This window comes from Oncorhynchus kisutch, linkage group LG3, assembly GCF_002021735.2.
Source record: "Oncorhynchus kisutch isolate 150728-3 linkage group LG3, Okis_V2, whole genome shotgun sequence".
NCBI classification, from domain to species: domain Eukaryota; kingdom Metazoa; phylum Chordata; class Actinopteri; order Salmoniformes; family Salmonidae; genus Oncorhynchus; species Oncorhynchus kisutch.
In genome coordinates, this window is record NC_034176.2 from 45,384,081 (window position 1) to 45,404,453 (window position 20,373).

At 45.2% G+C, this 20,373-nt stretch overlaps 1 protein-coding gene across 2 annotated transcripts in view; it reads right to left on the minus strand.

The window, feature by feature from the left end:
• Positions 1 to 20,373, minus strand: part of znrf3 (zinc and ring finger 3) — a 116,736-nt gene that overhangs the window by 35,659 nt on the left and 60,704 nt on the right. For both annotated transcript variants that reach the window (XM_031807025.1, XM_020475768.2), the window contains exon 2: positions 8,564 to 8,686. In XM_031807025.1, coding sequence (XP_031662885.1) covers positions 8,564 to 8,686 — 123 coding nt within the window. The remainder of the gene's footprint in view (positions 1 to 8,563; positions 8,687 to 20,373) is intronic.

Genomic DNA, 20,373 nt, shown 5'->3' on the forward strand with positions numbered 1-20,373 from the left:
ACCCATTTGCGACCAAGCTTTAACTTGACTGATGTCTTCAGATGTTGCTTCAATATATCAACATTTCCTTCCTCCCTCATGATGCCATCTATTTTGTTTAGTGCACCAGTCCCTCCTGCAGCAAAGCACCCCCACAACATGTTGCTGCCACCCCACAACATGATGCTGCCACCCCCGTGGTTCACGGTTGGGATGATGTTCTTCGGCTTGCAACCCCCCCCCCCCCCTTTTCCTCCAAACATAACAATGGTCATTATGGCCAAACAGTTCTATTTTTGTTTCATCAGACCAGAGAACATTTCTCCAAAATCTACAATCTTTTTCCCCATGTGCAGTTGGAAACCGTAGTCTGGCTTTTTTTATGGCGGTTTTGGAGCAGTGGCTTCTTCCTTGCTGAGCGGCCTTTCAGGTTATGTCGATGTAGGACTCGTTTTACTGTGGACATAGATACTTTTGTACCGGTTTCCTTCAGCATCTTCACAAGGTCCTTTGCTGTTGTTCTGGGATTGATTTGCACTTTTCGCACCAAAGTACGTTCATCTCTAGGAGACAGACCGTGTCTCCTTCCTGAGCGGTATGACTGCTGCATGGTCCCATGGTGTTTATACTTAGTATTGTTTGTACAAAATGAACGTGGTACCTTCAGGTATTTGGAAATTGCTCCCAAGGATGAACCAGACTTGTGGAGGACTACAATTCTTTTTCTGAGGTCTTGGCTGATTTCTTTTGATTTTCCCATGATGTCAAGCAAAGAGGCACTGAGTTTGAAGGTAGACCTTGAATTACATCCACAGGTACACCTCCAACTGACTCAAATTATGTTAATTAGCCTATCAGAAGCTTCTAAAGCCATGATCTCATTTTCTGGAATTTTCCAAGCTGTTTAAAGGCACAGTCAACTTGGTGTATGTAAACTTCTGACCCACTGGAATTGTGATACAGTAAATTATAAGTGAAATAATCTGTCTGTAAACAATTGTGGGAAAAATTACTTGTCATGCTGACTTGACAAAATTATAGTTCGTGAACAAAACATTTGTGGAATGGTTTGAATGACTCCAACCTAAGTGTATGTAAACTTCCGACTTCAACTGAATATATATATAAATTAGCAACAACAAAAAATGTTTTTGCTTTGTCATTATGGGTATTGTGTGTCGGTTGATGAGGGAAAAAATGTGTTTAATCCATTTTTAGAATACCATAAATTATGTAAATTATAGGCTGATCTCAATCTACACCATGTCGGAGTGTGTGGAGAGGGGCTCTAGCACAGGGTAAACAGTCTAGAGACTTCGGCTCTTATGGCATTATTGTATTAAAAAGGTAGGGTTGTGACAGTAATTGTTTTTAGATGATGGTTACTGGTCAGTCAAATGACTGCGTCACCATAATAACCATTTGATGCTGGCCTTCTAGGCAGAGTTCCTCTGTCCAGTGTCTGTGTTCTTTTGCCCATCTTAATCTTTTCTATTTATTGGCCAGTCTGAGATATGGATTTTTCTTTGCAACTCTGCCTAGAAGGCCAGCATCCCAGAGTCGCCTCTTCACTGTTGACGTTGAGACTAGTGTGTTGCAGGTACTATTTAATGAAGCTGCCAGTTTAGGACTAGTGAGGCGTCTGTTTCTCAAACTAGACACACTAATGTACTTGTCCTATCGCTCAGTTGTGCACCGGGGCCTCCCACTCTTCTTTCTATTCTGGTTAGAGACTGCTCTGTGAAGGGAGTAGTACACAGCGTTGTACGAAATGTTCAGTTTCTTGGCAATTTCTCACATGGAATAGCCTTCATTTCTCTGAACAAGAGTAGACAGACAAGTTTCAGAAGAAAGTTCCTTGTTTCTGGCCATTTTGAGCCTGTAATTGAACCCACAAATGCTGATGCTCCAGATACTCAGTCTAAAGAAGGTCAGTTTTATTGCTTCTTTAATCAATACAACAGTTTTCAGCTGTGCTAACATCATTGCAAAAGGGTTTTCTAATGATCAATTAGACTTTTAAAATGATAAACTTGTATTAGCTAACACAACGTGCCATTGGAACACAGGAGTGACGGTTGCTGATAATGGTCATCTGTACGCTTATGTAGATATTCCATTAAATATCTGCCATTTCCAGCTACAATAGTCATTTACAACATTAACAATGTCTACACTGTATTTCTGATCAATTTGATGTTATTTTAATGGACCAAAAAAATTGCTTTTCTTTCAAAAACAAGGACATTTCTAAGTGACCCCAAACTTTTGAACAGGAGTGTATATATATATATATATATATGTATATATCTCCGCAAAAAAAGAAACGTCCTCTCACTGTCAACTGCATTTATTTTCAGCAAACATAACATGTGTAAATATTTGTATGAACACAACAAGATTCAACAACTGAGACATAAACTGAACAAGTTCCACAGACATGTGACTAACAAATATGGAAATATGGGGGGGGGGGTCAAAATCAAAAGTAACAGTCGGTATCTGGTGTGGCCACCAGCTGCACCAGTGCATCTCCTCCTCATGGACTGCACCAGATTTGCCAGTTATTGCTGTGAGATGTTACCCCACTCTTCCACCAAGGCACCTACAAGTTCCTGGACATTTCTAGGGGGAATGGCCCTAGCCCTCACCATCCGATCCAACAGGTCCCAGACGTGCTCATTGGGATTGAGATCCGGGCTCTTCGCTGGCCATGGCAGAACACTGACATTCCTATCTTGCAGGAAATCACGCACAGAACAAGCAGTATGGCTGGTGGCATTGCATGCTGGAGAGTCCTGTCAGGATGAGCCTGCAGGAAGGGTACCACATGAGGGAGGAGGATGTCTTCCCTGTAACGTAAAGCGTTGAGATTGCATGCAATGACAACAAGCTCAGTCCGATGATGCTGTGACACACCGCCCCAGACCATGACGGACCCTCCACCTCCAAATCGATCCCGCTCCAGAGTACAGGCCTCGGTGTAACGCTCATTCCTTTGACAATAACGCTAATCACCCCTGGTGAAATAAAACCGTGACTCGTCAGTGAAGTCCTGTCTGGACCAGCGACGGTGGGTTTGTGCCCATAGGTGACGTTGTTGCCGGTGATGTCTTGTGAGGACCTGCCTTTACAACAGGCCTACAAGCCCTGAGTCCAGCCTCTCTCAGCCTATTGCGGACAGTCTGAGCACTGATGGAGGAATTGTGCGTTCCTGGTGTAACTCGGACAGTTGTTGTTGCCATCCTGTACCTGTCCCGCAGGTGTGATGTTCGGATGTACCGATCCTGTGGAGGTGATGTTACACGTGGTCTACCACTGCGAGGACAATCAGCTGTCCGTCCTGTCTCCCTGAAGCGCTGTCTTAGATGTCTCACAGCATGGTCATTGCAATTTATTGCCCTGGCCACATCTGCAGTCCTCATGCCTCCTTGCAGCATATGCCTAAGGCATGTTCAAGCAGATGAGCAGGGAACCTGGGAATATTTATTTTGGTGTTTTTCAGAGTCAGTAGAAAGGCTTCTTTAGTGTCCTAAGTTTTCATAACTGTGACCTTAACTGCCTACCATTTGTAAGTTTTTAGTGTCTTAACGACCATTCCACAGGTGCATGTTCATTAATTGTTTTTGGGAAACAGTGTTTAAACCCTTTACAATGAAGTTCTGTGAAGTTATTTGGATTTTTACGAATTATCTTTGAAAGACAGGGTCCTGAAAAGGGGATGTTTCTTTTTTTGCTGCGTTTATATACATATTTTTTTCCCCCTTTTATATATATATTTTTCTGCTGAAAACTTAAGGGGCCCCAAAACAAACGACCCGCGGGCCACTTGGGGAACTCTACTCTACAGCCTTGTGTATTTGATGTATGCCCTTACAGCCAGCAACAGGTCCAGCACCAGTCGAGCTTAGGGTTGTGTTTTTAGGGCTGCAATGATACCAGACTCGTAATATAGAATTCTTTCCATGGGAAACATGAAAACACATAGCAGACTGAACTCTTTGGTCCTTCAAAAACTTGCTGTGTGTAAAATAGGGTGTGCTATATCTTGGAAAATAGATCCAATGTGACTCTGGGTGACAACATAATGGTGTTTGTTTCCAACATTAGGGCTGATTTCGTAAATATGTGAAATCCGCTTTGTGTTTTGTTTCCTTGCCACAATACTAACGAGTATCACAATACGGGTATCGTCCCGGCCCTAGTGTTTTTGTAAGGGCAGAGTAGAGTACATAGCCCCTGTGTGTGTGTGTGTGTGTGTGGAAAAAAAACCCAATAATAATTAGACAGCCTCATATCCTGACACAACCCCCCCTCTCACCCCCTCCATCACACCCTCAACCCTGAAACAGCAACCCTCACACCCCTCCCTGTGTAGGGGGTGATGTCATGCCACAGGATGGAGGGATGAGGACGGGGATGAAAGGAAGAGAGGGAAAACCCTCATGCCGGTCAGAGCCCATGCGGCCGTTGGCGCGGCAACATGAAAAGTGGAAATATCACGCTGGCATGGCGACAAAAGAGAGCAGAGCCACCAAAGCCATGGCATGATTACATGTTCCACAAGAGACGCCAATATCACACAGAGAGAGGGAGAGAGACTAAAGAGAAGGAAAGAGAGAGACTAGAGAGGAGAGAGAGACTAGAAAGAAGGAAAGAGAGAGAGAGAGAGAGACTAGAGAGAAGGAAAGCGAGAGAGAAGGAAAGAGCGATAGAGAGTGTGAGAGAGACTAGAGAAAGGAAAGAGAGAGAAAGAGGGATAGAGTAGAGGGCGAGAGGGAGAGGGTAGTGGAGGGGATTACCAGGAAGCTAGGAACATTTCACCCCAGCCAGGCTAGTTAGGACAGAAATACACCACTTAAAGACAGGCAGCACAATTATGAGCACAAAGTTTGTTTCTTCACTAAATTGGTCATTTGCCCAATCAGATCAGCTCTGACAAAGATCTGATGTGAAAAGATTTGATGTGATTGATCAAAAGACCAATTAGGGAGAAAAAAATATTTGAATTGGGCTGCCCGTGTAGATGCACGCAGCAATACTGTTCAACACTACACTTAAAAGAAACCATCATGCGAGGATCTATTCAACACTTCACAAAAAACACCACAAGTCAACTTACTGCGCTATAACTCTTTAGTCTGCACAAATAAAATGTATAGGCATAGCTACAGCTCTCTGAACAAAGCTAAACCCTGCACGGAAATACAATGTGTAGATGTTAGATGAACAGCTCAGTGGCTATCTACAACGCTACAAAAACAACTCTTCCACAAACACAGGCAAAGGAAACACAAGCTAGGACCCAATCTTCCAGCGCCTCCCCGCTTCCCTGCTGTAGAGGGAGCCGCTGTGTGTGCAGCACGCAGGGAGGGAGGCAGCGGTGGGGGTCACAGGTCAACAGCCCAGCGCCTCTCATAAGAACCAGACAGGAAGAGCTGGGAAAAAACGGTGTACATATATACACCACCAAATGAAGTGGTGGGTTTGGCATCGAAAAACAAAAGCATATGCAGAAAAGTACCTCATACCTACAGTAAAATATGGTGGTGGGGCTATTATGGGACCTTTTATGGTCAACGGCAACATGAACTTTACCAAGTATCAGGACATTTGAGCAAAAAACCTGGTTGCCTCTTGGCCGCGAGTTGATCTTCCAGCAAGGCAATAACCCCAAGCACTAATCAAATTCCAGAAGAAAATGGTTAATCGACCACAAAATCTAAATAAATGTCCGTCTCCGGACTTGAACCCCATTGGTTTATTTTGAATAGGGCAGTCCATACGTGCAGATGAAGGATATCAAGGATCTGGAAAGATTCTGTAAGGAGGACCGGTCTAAGATCCCTCCCAATGTGTTCTCCATTCTCATAAAATGGTTCAGTGTCGTTATCCTCGCAAGGGGAGGGTGCTAGAGCATTGAAAACAGCCAATAATGTTGACCTGTATCTTTTTTAGATTTTTTGTTGTTGTATTACTTGTTAAACAAAATCTCTTTCCCTGTTGTTGTATTAGTATAAAATAATATAATTCTATTTTTTTAACAGTATTTTTTGCGCTTTATCTCTTTATCAGGGGTGTCAATAATTATGGACCTGACTGTATGTGACACGATGCTGGTTTTGGTGTGGAAACCTGCTCTCTCTACTGCACTAGGACTTCATAGGCTAGCATGGCCCACCCCTCCCCTCCGTTTTCTTTCACCCTTCTCCTCAAATCCGGCCTTTCACCCTTTCCCGTAAGTCCTGCCTTTCACCCTTTCCCGTAAGTCCTGCCTGTCACCCTTTCCCGTAAGTCCTGCCTGTCACCCTTTCCCGTAAGTCCTGCCTGTCACCCTTTCCCGTAAGTCCTGCCGGTCACCCTTTCCCGTAAGTCCTGCCTTTCACCCTTTCCCGTAAGTCCTGCCTTTCACCCTTTCCCGTAAGTCCTGCCTGTCACCCTTTCCCGTAAGTCCTGCCTTTCACCCTTTCCCGTAAGTCCTGCCTTTCACCCTTTCCCGTAAGTCCTGCCTTTCACCCTTTCCCGTAAGTCCTGCCTGTCACCCTTTCCCGTAAGTCCTGCCTTTCACCCTTTCCCGTAAGTCCTGCCTGTCACCCTTTCCCGTAAGTCCTGCCTTTCACCCTTTCCCGTAAGTCCTGCCTTTCACCCTTTCCCGTAAGTCCTGCCTTCTGTTCATCAAACCTGCCTCTAATGGTGGGTCAGCTACAATAGAAGTAGTTAGTAGTCCTGGCTGCTTTGTTTTCCATTTCAGTAGAGAATCTATGAAGTCAGAATTAGAGTTTAAAAACAACACGATACATTAAAAAACATGAGCTGGCGCACACCCAGAGGAAATAGATTTCGTGTAGAGGTGCTGAATAACGGCAAATAAACTATGAGATGCAAAAATAAAAATAAAGAGTTGCACACTTTATATATAAACTCCCAGTCATTTATTGGGTAAATCACCAACGTTTCGGGCATCAATGTGCCTTCTTCAGGGTGAACATCGTGATGCAAATAGCATATTCGGGTCATGTAGCATATTCTAGAATTGGAATTTAGATCCGAAACTGGGCGGCAAAGTGTGTAGTAAACAGAGAGGAGGGTTGAGTATGGGGTTATACAGGGGGTAAGGCTAGACCGGGCACGGCAGGGTGGGGTGAGGGGGGATATCTGAGCCTGTTTGGGACTACAGTCTGCGGGCACTATGGGAGTAGGGGCATGGGGGCTGGCAGGGGCACTTCGGGCTGTGTGTCTGTCTGGCATTACAGTAGAGTAGTGGCCGTGTCTGGCTCTGGGAACACTACAGGCCCCCAGCTGTGCTCGGGCCCAGGCAGGCAGGGTCTGGTCTGTCAAGATGGGCCAAACAACAATGAAGAGGCCTTTCCCCTCTCCTTTCTCTCTCTCACTTTACACACTAATTATAGACCAGCAATGTCCCACTGTCCCCTCAAAACAAACCAGGAAAGAGAATGGAAGAACAAGGCGCCTCCTCTTCTCCCTCCTCCTTTTCATCTCCACTCTAATGAGGGGATGGATACTGTCATCTAGATCACTTTCACAACACCTCCCCCTGAAAGAGGGCCACAGGTCTGCTGGATGGGCTCTGCTCCTGCACCAACCCCCCCCACCCCCCACCACCAATTCCAACATGGCCACCTGCCTACAAAGACAAGAGATCATCCCTAAGGCCTCACTGTCAAAGTCAAGGCCTCACTGCAGTCCAGTCAGAACACTACTGTACGCCAAAAACACTTGACTGACCCGTCGACTACAACAAATGATACAGTCGGTACTTTCGGCCACACTTGTTCCTATTCCCAGGTATAGTACAAGATTCTTCAAGTGTTTGAGTGCCTTCGTTCTAGCATTACCATTAGCTCAGCTTTCAGATCCTGGCGTGTTGCGTGTTCTGTTCTCCTCTGTCCTACTCGGTAGCTAGCATTGAACGCTAACCGTCGCCTCCAGAGAAAGTGCCTCATCCATTAGCATGTCTATACAGCTACAAGGAGCGCTCCTTCAATTATGAATGGCTGCCCTCTTTCTGTCACTGGGAAGGCGAGGCCAGGCGTGTACAGGATAAACGAGACGATAGCCTCCCCCCCCCCCTTCCTCAGGGACAAGTGGTATGTTCCATTAGGAAGGACACTTAATTAAAGCCATGATAAAATACCACTCTGGACACCAGAGGGGGGGTCTGGTGGAGGGGTGGAGGGGAGAGGGGGAGAGGTAAGTGAAGGCTTCAGTTCCTCTCTTCTGATTATTGAAGTGAAAAGAGGAGGTGAAAAACAAAAACAAAACCTGTAAACGAACGGTTCCCTTGACAACCAGGGATCAGAGATAAATAATACTGACAACGTTTTAATTAAGTTGCTGAACACAAGTTGTCTTCACTTCAGAGCCAGGCCGAATCTGCCCATGCTGATAGGATGAAGGAGTGATGTTGTCTGGCATGTACAGGAGCTGATCCCAGATCAGCACTCCTACCCTGAGACACTTGATACATATGGGCCAAGGTCTTGTTTAACATCCACCACCTACCCAAAGACATTGCATCATGTTCGTCTGTGTGCATGTATAATAACCTAGCTGTGTTGCTCACCTTTCCCAGGACAGTGAGACAGCTGGGGTCCAACTCAGGCTGCTCCAGCTTCACCACTCCCACCCAGCCATACTCGTATAGGTCCTCCTCATCATTGTTGTTACACAGCCCCAGCGGATGCATCTGGAGACACGAGGAAAAGCTTGGGTCAATATCACAACATATAACACAGGATTAACGTCCTTCACGGCACAGCATAGGGTTAAAATCATTCTAGGGATCCTGGGAAAACATGCTCCTGCAAGAACCTAAATGTCCCTTATTATATTACATACAAGCTGGTGCAGGTGTGTGTGTGTTTGCGGTCGGGCTCAAAGAGATTGCCGTTGAAGTGCGCTTTATACACTGTACCTATGAGCTAAGCAGCAGCGCTACGGTTTAACAGCCAGCCAGGCACATTCATATTACTATAAAAGGATGTAAGGCTTTAAATGAAGAGAGAGAAAAAAGCCAATGGTAAAGTAGCTAAGTTCCACACCATTGCACATTACCCAGTGTCTAGAGTATCTTAAGTGGTCCCCCTATTATCCCTAAGGCTACTAAATGATCTTGGGGTTTGCAGTGCCATTCCTCAGAGCACAGAAAGAGAATGACTAGAATGGAAAAGAATCCCCCTTCAGACCACAGCAATACTTCAGGTCGAACGCACTGATTATAGGCCTAAGTTGCGCTGGATAAGTGTCCGCTAAATGACTACAATGTAGAATGTCTGTAATTGAAATGCCCAGTCTATTCTATGTCATTGTATTCTTATGTCCTGACGCAGAGGGAGGATGTCTGCAGAGTAGATTAGACCTGAGGACTGAGGATAGGAGGGCAGACATGACGGAGGCTGGCTGACTCACTCTCTCACTCTCTCTCTCTGTGTGTGTGTGTGTGTGTGTGTGTGTGTGTGTGTGTGTGTGTGTGTGTGTGTGTGTGTGTGTGTGTGTGTGTGTGTGTGTGTGTGTGTGTGTGTGTGTGTGTGTGTGTGTGTGTGTGTATGTGTGTGTGTGTGTGTGTGGGCACGAGGCAGCCCCCTGTAATTACAGACTAATGCATCATGATTCATCTCAGAAAGCTCTTTAGCTACTTTACTTCAGACTTTCTCTTCTTTGATTACGTAGGGGGATTTAGAAATAGACCTATATGGTCTGCATCCCAAATGGCACCATGTTCCCTTCCATAGTACACTAGAGTTGTGATCGTCTGGTTTGGGGACCTACAGTATGTCGTCATCATACATATCCCCCAATGGGAACAAAAACACAGAAACCACGCAAAAATAAATACACTTATTTAAAAAAAAAAATATTTAACAGCATAAAAAGGAACACTTGATGTCTAGGCTTCTAACTTCAAAGAGCCTTACTTGCCATTCCCCAAAATGCCTTAAGTATTGCACCAATATTTCCTGTGGTGATGACACAGACTGCTGTGGACTGTTATACTCTATATCTAAAAGCAGCCTTTCTTCCTTCCTGCTCTGTGGGGCCTCAGCCTGGCCTTGTAAACTCAACAGGTAAAGACTTGAAGAATTCATCGTATTCCTGTCAGGCTTAAGCCAGTCAGGGATATACTGACCTTACTGTAAAAGGGCTCTCCATAGTGATTTCACCGTCTACGCACAAATTTCAGCTGCACAAAAGGAAATGGAACGAGGTGGAGAACTAGGCAAACAAACCTCCGCCGGGGCTGTTGAGTTCTGTGTAGAGCCTTTAACACTCAACATGGTCGGCCATCGAACTGAACCAAATCAAGACAAAAGTTACATTGAAATATAAAAACAAGACAACTACAGCAAGAGAGAAACCTACAGTGTAAACTGCACATATCTGTTCGAGCATAAAAAGAAAGAGGGTAATTTCACTCCTTCTCCGATACCCAAAATTAGATTAAACATCTTAAAAAAAATTAAAAAAATGTAAGTTGGAAGCTGGTGTCCTTAGGTCACAAAGACGCATCCCCTCCCCTCTTCACCCTGACCAGTAGCAGCAGCTTAGTGGACCCTCTGGGTCTGAGGATGACCCCAGATACCCTCTCTCTCCCTGCCCTGACCTCTGAACCCTATTTCATCACTTTGGGAGAGAGCTGCTCTGCTGGTTGGAGTTCGGGCGAGTCATGCAGCAGGACCATTGAAAAGGTAGACTACATGACCAAAAGTATGTGGACACCTCATAGTCAAACATCACATTCCAAAATCATGGGCATTAATATGGAGTTGGTCTCCCCTTTTATTGCTATAACAGCCTCCACAGGATGTCAACAGACTAGTTGGAAAGGTGACATCCTATGACGGTGCCACGTTGAAAGTCACTGAGCTCTCCAGTACGGGCCATTCTACTGCCAATGTTTGTCTATGGAGATGTAATGGCTGTGTGCTCGGGGTGTCCATATACATTTGGCCATGTAGTGTATTTAGAGGGGAGGTTTGTCACTCCATCGCCATATGGCAAAGGGGGGGCGGCCCACTGACCTGAGGGTTTTGGAGGAGTGTGTGTGTGCATGTGTTGGGTGGGGGTTAGAGTTCAGGGCTTAAATGCAAATAGCCCAAGATGGTCATTGTGTGTCATAGGAAAGGAATGCTGACAAAGTGTGTAATGTCGTTTGAGAGTTCTCTCTTCTCTATTAAGTTCCCTATTTCCCCCACTGAAGGATGTAATGTGATAGAGACATTGGATTCTCCACACGAACACCTCTCTATCATTACTAGTCTAGAGGCATACTGGAACCACAGATGCTAAATTTGAGAAATCAAGAGCCTCGGGACAGCCATGGGGAAGGAATATTAAAGACACACACACAAACACGTAAAGCACACACACACACACACACACTTAAGTGTACACAGACAAGGGTTTCTGTTAGCAGGTAATAGCCAGTACCAGTCAGAATTTTGGACACATCTACTCATTCAAGGGTTTTTCTTTATTTTTACTATTTTCTACATTGTAGAATAGTAGTGAAGACATAAAAACTATGAAATAACACATATGGAATCATGTAGAAACCAAAAAAGGGTTAAACAAATCAAAACATATTTTAGATTCTTCAAAGTAGCCACCCGTTGCCTTGACAGCTTTGCACACTCTTGGCATTCTCTCAACCAGTATCATGAGGAATAATTTTCAGACAGTCTTGAAGGAGTCCTACATATGCTGAGCACTTGTTGGCTGCTTTTTCTTCACTCTGCGGTCGGGTGATTGTGGAGGCCAGGTCATCTGATGTAGAACTCCATCACTCTGCTTCTTGGTCAAATAGCCCTTACACAGCCTGGGGGTGTGTTGGGTCATTGTCCAGTTGAATAACAAGTGATAGTCCCACTAAGCCCAAACCAGATGGGATGTCATATCGCTGCAGAATGCTGTGGTAGCCATGCTGGTTAAGTGTGCCTTGAATTTGAAAGAAAACCACAGACAGTGTCACCAGCAAAGCACTCCCACACCATCACACTTCCTCCTACATGCTACATGGTGGAAACCACACATGCGGAGATCATCCATTCACCTACTCTGCGTCTCACAAAGACACAGCGGTTGGAACCCCAAAAAATATTTATACGGGTCTAATGTCCATTGCTCGTGTTTCTTGGCCCAAGCAAGACTCTTCTTCTTATTGCTGTCCTTTGGTAGTGGTTTCCTTGCAGCAATTTGGCCATAACGCAGTCTCCTCTGAATAGTTGACGTTGAGATGTGTCTGTTACTTGAACTCCGTGAAGCATTTATTTGGGCTCTATTCTGAGGTACAGTTAACTCTAATGAACTTATCCCCTGCAGCAGAGGTAACTCTGGGTCTTCCTTTCCTGTGGCGGTCCTCATGAGATTCAGTTTCGTCATAGCGCTTGATGGTTCTTGCGACTGCACTTGAAGAAACTTTCAAAGTTCTAGACATTTTCCTGATTGACTGACCTTCATGTCTTAAAGTAATGATGGACTGTCGTTGCTTTTGGCTTATTTGAGCTGTTCTTGCCATAATATGGAATTGACTTAGTCTTTTACCAAATAAGGCCATCTTCTGTATACTACCCCTAACGTGTCACAACACAACTGATTTGGCTCAAATGCATTAAGGAGGAAAGAAATTACACAAATGAACTTTTAACAAGGCACACCTGTTAATTGAAATGCGTTGCAGGTGACTACCTCATGAAGCTGGTTGAGAGAATGCCAATGTTGAGAGAGTGCGCAAAGCTGTCATCAAGGCAAAGGGTGGTTACTTTGAAGAATCTCAAATCCAAAATATATTTTGACTTGTTTAACACTTTTTTTGGCTACTACATGATTCCATATGTGTTATTTTATAGCTTTGATGTCTTCACAATTATTCTACAATGTAGGAAATAGTAAAATCAAGAAAAATCCTGGAATGAGTAGTTTTTTTACTGGTACTGTATATGTATATTTTTAAATCAAATAAATACATTTGGCAGAGGGCCAATTGTTCGGGAGAAGAATAATAAATCCCGAAATATACTTTTTAGCCTATTCATTGATGGAAATACCAGGGAATGTAAAAATATATATATATATATAATAATAATAATATTTGACTGGTCAAGCTTATCGGTCTAAAGGTACATTTGCATAATTTAGTGGAATTAAAATTGCCGCGTCTGTACAGCATATTCGTTATGCATTTTATTTATCACACGCGTACAGCATACAGATCTTTTGAGTGGAAAATCTCTGACCGAGCGAGAGCTGCTGCTATAGCATCTCAAACCGGAAATGCATAGGCAACGAACGGAAGGCAGGCCTCATCAGCGCATCACACACCACTTTGCATTTTGAAAACATATTTAAATTGTTTGAAACCTCAACGTTTTAATACATGAGGTATGTCTTAACTTGCATCAAAGTAGCCAAGCCTAAATCAGACCATATCCATGGAGGCAATTATTTTATATCAACTTTCTTTCATTGTCCAGTAGCCAAAGGAACAATCCTAGTCATATTAACAACCCATGCTAGTTGTTGTATATTATATCACCCCTCTTTCTAAATGTCTAACGGATTTTGTCATCTCTGTCACGTGAAACCGCTCGCATGTACAGTGCCCTTTTGACAAAGGTGTTTGCCCGCTAATTGCATTGTGGAACGAACAACCTACTGAACAACCAACCTACACATTGCTGCGCTTACGTGAAGAAATACGTTTATTTTAAGCTAAACCTTCTGATCTGTTACCATTTAATTTGATGTATCCTACTGGTACGAATTTGGGCTCTATCATCCCACAACGGTCCCAGAATCTGTTTGGAATAGACCATTTCTTTCTCAACAAGCTGGTCCACTTTTCTACAATGGCGGACAGTAAATTGACAAAGGCTAGTGATTTTGCTGTTCTTTGGCTGAGGAAAAGTAAATGTGGACAGTTATTCTAACATCTTCAAAGTGCGCATCAGAATTCGGTATGAAGGACTGCACATCGGTGCATCCTCGCATGTTCTGTTAATATGAATAACCATAATCAAAATGTGATTTCTGTCATTCGGAGCACGGTGGGTGGACGCCCTAATCAGGGCACGCACCCAATGCATATGGGTCCTGTACATTTCTCAAATGTCCGGTAAATTAAAAATGCTGGTGGTCAAATGTCCGGCGCCACGTTTTCGCCACAACTGAAACCCTGACAAAGACACGTACTCTTGTAGCTGGGTACGCGCACACACATTCTTGTTCTTATTTATTTCAGTGTTGCATTTCAGGTAACGTAAAATTCGAGGCAAAGGAAGCATGTCCTTCAGGCTGTGTCTTCTGAGAAGCCAAACTCCTGACGCAACAACAATACCTAGCAACATTGTCAACAAAAACATTGAATTACTAGGAAACTGTGGGCGAAAAAGAGCGATATTTTAATCAACACAGCACCAAGAAGGAAGCAGTGAAAGCAGCAGACCTTCATATTCAGAGAGAGAAAGAGGGCAATCAGTGAAGAACAAACACCATTTTAAATACAACCCATATTTAGGCTTATTTATTTTCCCTTTTGTACTTTAACTATTTCCACATCGTTACAATACTGTACAGTATATAGCCATAATGACATTTAACATGTCTCTATTCATTTGGAACTTTTGTGAGTGTAATGTTTACTGTTCATTTTGCTTTTGTTTATTATCTATTTCACTTTCGCAATGTAAACATGCCAATGAAGCCCTTTTGAATGGAATTGAATTGAGAGAGATATCTTCACTATTCGCTAAGCATTCTCTACACAGTCTCTCCTGTAAACTTAGAGAAGGGGCAGAGCAGTATAGAAGGCTCAGGCTGCCTGGCACAGATGACTGTAGATAGGTAGGATTTAGGTAGGTAGATCGATATTACTGTTGGTAGGGAGAACAGAGGTCTATGCTACACATTTGGTATGATAATTCCATCTTTGAAAGCTGGGGAGGGGGGGGGGGGGAATCAGGAGATATAAGCAGCTCTTTCCCCTATGCCTACATAGTGCATACATTAATCATCATGCTGAGAAATGGTGGGAGAAGGGAGAGAATGAGCCCCGCCTGCCCTGCTCTACTCTGCCTGTCTGTCTCCCTGGCTGTCTGTCTCCCTGGCTGTCTGTCTCCCTGGCTGTCTGTCTCCCTGGCTGTCTGTCTCCCTGGCTGTCTGTCTCCCTGTCTCCCTGGCTGCCTGTCTCCCTGGCTGATTGTCTCCCTGGCTGCCTGTCTCCCTGGCTGCCTGTCTCCCTGGCTGCCTGTCTCCCTGGCTGCCTGTCTCCCTGGCTCTGAGTCTAGAACACTGTTCTATTGTGTTGGTCCTTTCCCTGCACCTCCAAAGGGCCTTCTGTTGTTGTTATGGCCAGCGCTGTTATTTTAGAGGCTGGCCACCATTATCTCCATCTGTACTGCTGGTACACAGCTAGAGAGAGGCTGGTTGGTCATCGGGGGATGTAAAAACATGCCTTGCTTGAGGGAAGGTTGTTAATACGGAGTTGGGATCGAATGAAGGGGCAAATGTTTTGGTGTCTTTGGCACACACACCGTGCAGAAACAGCAGAGCTTGTCATGTGCTCACTGCTCCAGAAGCTATCCTCTCGAGGTAGAGCCCTGCTACCCGACCTGAGCCCGACGGCCACTGACATTATACATCAGGTTAGGGCAGGGTAGTGCCTGTTTTTTTCAGGAATAACTACGTTACGGGCATAGCTCGGGTATCGCCAAATTGTTAACTAACATTTTGAAGTGGAGCCATTTGCTCGCGCTCTGCTGCGCAGTACATCTATCGAAGATCATAACATGGTGTCAGAAGTGCTTCACCCTCGTCAAATATAAGACAGGAGAGATTATTTCAGAGAAAATAATAACATTCCTTTTGCTGTCGGAGTTTAGAGTGACGAAAAGTAGCTAAGCGCTAACTGCTCTCATGTGTCTTCATTGAGCAGGGCAACCCAAGCGGAGCTGTTCCTATGGATACTCAGACTCGGAGCCGCCATGAACAGAGCGCATGGAGAGCGAGCTGCGGATGGGACTGAGTGACAGACCGAGGAGCAGCTAATGGATTTACTAACGGAGGAAGTTAATTCTGATTTCAGGTTTCAGGCAGGGCCTTACATTTGGCAGAAGCAATCGGGCCTGGGTACGGTAGGGCCTGAACGTTGTGGGCATGGGTAGGGCTCAGGCTTAAAATGTATGCCTGTGCAGGGCTCTACCTCTTGGCCCCACAGCTGGACAAGAGCACTGCCTACCATGACACTTCACTTTGCTTTGCACCTTCTCCCCCCACTCATCCCCTCTCCTCTATTCTCCCTTTCCCCCTCTCCTAGATGGTGTCTCCAGTTCTGCCCTGCTCGCCCCGAGGGGAGGCAGTCTTTCACATGGGTATCCCCTTACACACAGCCAACACTCTCAATGAAATCATGGCAGTGATCTGAACCCAGCTTGTCACTCAACTGGTCCCTCCCCCCATGCTCCATCTACAGAAAACAGTGTAAAGACTTGGGTTGTATGCACTAGGGCTAGGCACGAAACGGAAGAAAACGGGCTGAAACAGGGAGCGACTACCTGAACTTCTCCAATGAGAAAGGCTTGTTTTTGTATTTTGTATTTTGCTAATCATTTGGCTGCGGCATGCACTAATGAATACAACCCTGAAGTTTGGTTTGGAACAGGAGTGGGTTGCGGCTTTGCCAACTAATACTGTACGTATAAATCATCTCAATCAATAAATACAGTTTAAAAAATATGGGTTATGGCTGTTGCTTGTTGATTTGTCTTAGGTGCTTTAATAAAACATCATCATAGCATTATGGGGGATGATATACTATGTGAAGTTGTGAAATGCAGTCAAATGAAAGGTGGACCCCCACCATCCCCGAAATCCCACCCCCAGCTCTTTATCCCGCTCGCTCTCCCCTATAGGAGTGGACTGAGCCGATTTGGGTTTGTAGTGGGATCAAAACAAGCCCTACTTCTAGGACTATTTCTAGTCCTCCCCTCTCAACGGACATCTAAATGCAAGTCACACCATTCTCCTCTGTCAGTGACACGATTCACTCTTCCTTTGATCATTCAACAACAACTAATTCAGACCCCCCCCCCCTCCCCCATCCCTCACTTTTCACCATCGCTGTGCACCCCTATTTGCAGCACCACCCCTGCCCCCCCTCCTCCTACATCCTCCTTTCCCACAACCCCCAACATTTTAAATCGCTCCCCACGTTTTGTTGTCTGAGTCGCAGCATGCTATACCGCCCCTGCCTGAAAGAACTTGATAGGGTTCAGAGCTAGGAGGAGAAGGAGGAGGAAACTCAAGGCAGGACAAGGCTAGCTAGTTTCCCCTACTGCTCTCCACCTTCCTTCAGCCCCCCCCCCCCCCATTTTGTATTAACTTAGGGCTGTCTAAAATCAAACTAAACAGAATAAGGCAACAACAAAAAATCTCAAGTTTGGTTTTTTCCAGGTTTCAGATCGCTCTCAAAACCACACTTTTATTAAATAGAAAAACATCAACATGGAATGTTCTAAGTCTACAATGCTTAAAATCACATCAGGAGACCACTTTTGAAGTCTGGGAAATGTTTTAAGACATTTTAAGTGTGTACCAGCAAGAGACTTGTTGGTTAACAGTGTTTCTGTAGCACATGTGATTGCAGAGTATGCTAAACAAATTGCCACTGGATTGATCCAAATATTCATGGTATCATTCTGCCAGGGAAGGCATAGGCTACTTTGTAGCTAACATTTAATTGAGAAGGTTTTTGGGAAAGCCTTTCCATCTAACCAGAAGACGTTTATCATTAGCATCATCTGTAACGGCTCCACAAAGCGGCAGTTCTGGATATTATAGGGCCCCTACTAACTTAAAGAAATCCCTTCAAAGGGTGCGTTTGACTGTGTTTGAAGATGGTTGTGTTAGCTGCAACACTACATTCAGAGCACAGTGCTCCTGTACATGATCATCTTAGACAGTGCTTCTGCTGATGCACCAGGTAGTCAACTTCAAAACAGCAGGCAGATTGGAGGACATAGCAGACAATTTGATTCCTCAGCTAAAATCATCACGCGCCACAGACTGAAAGACAGATGGAGAACGAGATTACACACGCATAATAGCAACTTGTTGTTTATCCTGGATATGGAGCTGTGCTCAGCTTAACCAAAGGAACAACTGAAACGAACCCTCTGTTTCATTCTCAAATCCCAGTTAAGAAAGGAAATGAAACACAGACTCCTAAAAAAAAAAACATCTTGGGCATTGGCACACAAAAAAAGCCACGAGCAAGCCCACTACCATGTCACAGAGCAGCTCAGCACAGGGACTTACAGTATCCCAACTACTGTGCTTCTAATATAGTCTAACATTGCATGAAATCGCACCCGATTCCCTAGATAGTGCACTACTTTTGACCAGGGCCCCTAGGGCTCAGTAGGGAATAGGGTCAATTTGAGACACAGTTTAGGACACTGTCTGGTGATGACAGAATTTAGGTCGTGATGCAGATCGGTTTCACTGACAATCAGAAGGGAGAAAGCAAGCCCACAGGCACACTGTGCCATCACAAACACTGTGCAATCCCAAACACCGTGCCATCACAAACTAGGGCCGGGGACAATGCCAGTATCGTAATATTTTGTCCGTGGCAAAAGTGAAAACACGAAGCAGAAGTCACTCTTTGGTCCTTCAAAAACTGCAGTATGGAAAATATTGTGTGCTATATCTTGGAAAATAAATACATGTGACTCTGGATGACAACATAATGGTGTTTGTTTCCAACATTAGGGTGGTTTTCCTAAAGTTAAATACGCTTTGTGTTTTGTTTCCTTGCCACGATACTAACGAGCATCGCAATACTGGTATTGCTCCGGCCCTACCACAAACACCATGCCACCACAAACACCATGCCACCACAAACACCATGCCATCCCACGCACCATGCCACCACAAACACTATGCCATCCCATGCACCATGCCACCACAAACACTATGCCATCCCATGCACCATGCCACCACAAACACTATGCCATCCCATGCACCATGCCACCACAAACACTATGCCATCCCATGCACCATGCCACCACAAACACTATGCCACCCCACCACAAACACTATGCCATCCCATGCACCATGCCACCACAAACAATGCCATCCCATGCACCATGCCACCACAAACACTATGCCACCCCACCACAAACACTATGCCATCCCACGCACCATGCCACCACAAACACTATGCCATCCCACGCACCATGCCACCACAAACACTATACCATCCCATGCACCATGCCACCACAAACACTATGCCATCCCATGCACCATGCCACCACAAACACTATGCCATCCCACCACAAACACTATGCCATCCCACGCACCATGCCACCACAAACACTATGCCATCCCATGCACCATGCCACCACAAACACTATGCCATCCCACCACAAACACTATGCCATCCCACGCACCATGCCACCACAAACACTATGCCATCCCAAACACCATGCCACCACAAACACTATGCCATCCCATGCACCATGCCACCACAAACACTATGCCACCCCACCACAAACACTATGCCAACCCACACACCATGCCACCACAAACACTATGCCATCCCAAACACCATGCCACCACAAACACTATGCCATCCCACGCACCATGCCACCACAAACACTATGCCATCCCACGCACCATGCCACCACAAACACTATGCCATCCCAAACACCATGCCACCACAAACACTATGCCATCCCACGCACCATGCCACCACAAACACTATGCCATCCCAAACACCATGCCACCACAAACACTATGCCATCCCATGCACCATGCCACCACAAACACTATGCCACCCCACCACAAACACTATGCCATCCCACGCACCATGCCACCACAAACACTATGCCATCCCAAACACCATGCCACCACAAACACTATGCCATCCCAAACACCATGCCACCACAAACACTATGCCATCCCAAACACCATGCCACCACAAACACTATGCCATCCCACGCACCATGCCACCACAAACACTATGCCATCCCAAACACTATGCCATCCCAAACACCATGCCACCACAAACACTATGCCATCCCAAACACCATGCCACCACAAACACTATGCCATCCCAAACACCATGCCACCACAAACACTATGCCATCCCACACACCATGCCACCACAAACACTATGCCATCCCACCACAAACACTATGCCACCACAAACACTATGCCATCCCACCAAACACTATGCCACCACAAACACTATGCCATCCCACGCATCATGACACCAAACACTATGCCATCCCAAACACCATGCCACCACAAACACTATGCCATCCCACGCACCATGCCACCACAAACACTATGCCATCCCAAACACCATGCCACCAA